The sequence below is a fragment of the Homalodisca vitripennis genome, unplaced genomic scaffold (assembly GCF_021130785.1).
Source record: "Homalodisca vitripennis isolate AUS2020 unplaced genomic scaffold, UT_GWSS_2.1 ScUCBcl_482;HRSCAF=2576, whole genome shotgun sequence".
Taxonomy (NCBI): domain Eukaryota; kingdom Metazoa; phylum Arthropoda; class Insecta; order Hemiptera; family Cicadellidae; genus Homalodisca; species Homalodisca vitripennis.
The window spans coordinates 123,584-126,634 of record NW_025776613.1 but is presented as its reverse complement, the minus strand read 5'-3'; the positions used below and the strand labels follow the sequence as shown (position 1 = coordinate 126,634).

At 41.1% G+C, this 3,051-nt stretch overlaps 1 protein-coding gene across 1 annotated transcript; it reads right to left on the bottom strand.

Annotated features, from left to right (window-relative positions):
- Positions 1-296: 296 nt before the first annotated feature.
- Positions 297-671, bottom strand: LOC124370784 (histone H4). Its single transcript, XM_046829084.1, has one exon. The coding sequence runs from the start codon at positions 636-638 to the stop codon at positions 327-329; it is 312 nt and encodes a 103-aa protein (XP_046685040.1). The 5' UTR covers positions 639-671; the 3' UTR covers positions 297-326.
- Between the last annotated feature and the right edge of the window lie 2,380 nt (positions 672-3,051).

Here is a 3,051-nt window from a genome sequence, read left to right as displayed (position 1 = left end):
AAATTAAATACGGTTTTGATCTGGCCTTAAAAAGTGTAAAAAAAAAGAAAAGATTTTTAAACAAATAAAAATTAAAGAAATTTTGTATTTGAATGATTGGTAGGTCTAATATAAGAGTGACATAAAGAAAAAAAAAAAAAATTTATAACACTAATATAAAATGGTATAGTCACTTGTAAAACTCGACAAATACGGATAATATACAGCGGTGATGTGTCATCAATGGCATTGCCGAAGAGAAACGTGAAAAAACGAGATATGTTTGGTGGCCTTTAAAAAGGCCTTTTGTGGGGCGATGTTGCGCGCGGAACAGTCGGCAGCTCAGCTTAACCTCCGAAACCGTACAGTGTGCGGCCCTGGCGTTTGAGCGCGTACACGACGTCCATGGCGGTGACCGTCTTCCTCTTGGCGTGCTCGGTGTATGTGACCGCGTCACGGATCACGTTCTCCAGAAACACCTTGAGCACTCCGCGGGTCTCCTCGTAGATGAGGCCCGAGATACGCTTGACACCGCCGCGGCGAGCCAGACGACGGATTGCGGGCTTGGTGATGCCCTGGATGTTGTCACGGAGCACCTTCCTGTGACGCTTGGCGCCTCCCTTTCCCAGCCCCTTACCACCTTTGCCTCGACCGGTCATGTTGCTGTTGCAGTGGCGTTAGAAACAGATGATAAAATCGCCCGTTCTCGGTAGTTTTGTCAACTCTAGCCGCTCTGTGATTGGCCGGTAGCGCGGCGACCAATCACAGTCGTTCTCAGCTCGTGCCGGCCCGTATATAATAAATTGGACTTGAATTTCGAAATCACTCTCATTTCGGCTAGACTAGCTGACGATATGGCACGTACCAAGCAGACCGCTCGTAAGTCCACCGGAGGCAAGGCGCCCAGGAAGCAGTTGGCCACCAAGGCAGCCCGTAAGAGCGCGCCGGCCACAGGAGGCGTGAAGAAGCCTCACCGTTACAGGCCCGGCACCGTCGCCCTGCGTGAGATCAGGCGTTACCAGAAGAGCACCGAACTGCTGATCCGCAAGTTGCCGTTCCAGCGTCTCGTCCGCGAGATCGCCCAGGACTTTAAGACCGACCTGCGTTTCCAGAGCTCCGCCGTCATGGCACTGCAGGAGGCCAGCGAGGCTTACCTGGTCGGACTCTTCGAAGACACCAACTTGTGCGCCATCCACGCCAAGCGAGTCACCATCATGCCCAAGGACATCCAGCTGGCGCGCCGCATCCGCGGAGAACGAGCCTAAGTGACACACAAGCGTGCACTGCCTGCCCCGCTGCCGGTGGCTACGACAAACGGCCTTTCTAAAGGCCACCAATAACTCGTTCGTTTTCGCTTATTTTACCGCTTATAGTTGTAAAACCGGTGTAAACCTGGTTGTTTCAAGTCGCTCTCGACTATATTTTCTATCGAAAATACCCAATTTATGACTTTGTGCTTGTCATAAATATTTTATTCCAGGAATTTTTCAATTCCTTTTTACTTTTTAAACATAGTCCGATTTCACTGAAAAATTTTATAATTTTCTGTTTATTTATTTATTTTATTTTTATTTTTCAAACAAACATTTAGTTTACAATAATAATACGTCAATTGCAATCCGATCGAAAACCATAGTTTCGGTCATGTTTTATACACATGACTTCTAATTAACCAAGAACCGCGTTGAACTCTGATTAAACATAACTTGTAATTTTCGCTTATTTTACCGCTTTTAGTTAAATAAACATTGGAATTATGTTATTATATTGAAATTACATAATTACAGAGTTGTCTGTTAACAAGTGTAAATCTGCTCCGTCTAGCGAACCTGATTGCGATTGCTTGATTTATACCTCTAATGTGATCCAAGTCAGTTTACATTTAAGTTTACGAGTTTATTAATTTCCGTACGAAAAAAAAAACACAAATTAGTAATGAAACACGTTTAAAACAATATACCCTACTATTCTGAATTTAACAAAATTTTCAGAATGGGTCAGATCACGCGATGCTTGCCCGCTGCGCAGCGCTTCGCGCTGCTTGCTCTTTTAGAAAAAAAATTTACTCGAGCTTGCAAACTCCAAGCCCAGATCAAGCGGCGCGCGTTTATCACTGATATTTAATTACGATCTTTGTGAATGCGGGGACATATTAGTTTGCAAGTTTGCTCAAAATAAAATATTGACATCACACTACAATATGGTATTATGATTTAACATAAATATTATTGTATATGACCCAATGAAAAGAACTAAGAAATTAGTGTGTGTGTGTGTGTGTGTATATATATATATATATATAAACGAACGGAAGGTTATTTATAAACGTTGGGATTTATATCTTATGAAAAGTTTATCAATAGAAGAGACTTAGGTAATATTGAATGTACATAAATATCTTTCTAAACTAAACATAACATTAACGTAAAATCGTATAACATATAGTGTTCATTTATAAATCCAAAAATCAATCGTAATTAGTGTAAGACTTATGTAATTATTAGTAATATAAAATTCATAGAATCAATGTACAGATAGTTGCTGGAAAGGAAGTCTCGTATTGCAATTCGAGACAAACATCCTCCGGATGTAAGTAGATACGCACATCCGCCCAGACGCCGATGGTGAACAAACAGGAAATGCTTATTTGTAAAAACCGTGCGACAATGTAAGGGACAGCCATGCTGATATGGAAAATTGTTACTCACCAATTATGATGGATAGATTTGGCAGAGGCGTGGTCAATGAGCTGGCGGGAGAAGAACATCAAAACTGAAGAACAAGGAGGAGAGGTGGAAGTGGAGGCCGGGAATTCGAAAAGTGAAGTTCGGGAGTGTTTGTGTTCGTGTGCGGAAAAATATCTCTAGGCGTAATAAGTGTGATGTGAAATAAAATGTAAGTAATTTTAAGAGCTTAGTATATTTTAGGGTTCATTAATCATTTTCAATTCCATATCTATTTAAATGTTCACAATTTCGAAAATATAAATTCATGTAAATGTTTAGCTATTTTAAAGAAAGTTTCTCATGTTAGTCCATGAACTCATTATTATTGCAACACTACAAAATTACT

Coding starts and splice junctions, on each gene's coding strand:
- LOC124370784 (XM_046829084.1), bottom strand. CDS start 638: ATGACCGGTCGAGGCAAAGGTGGTAAGGGGCTGGGAAAGGGAGGCGCC.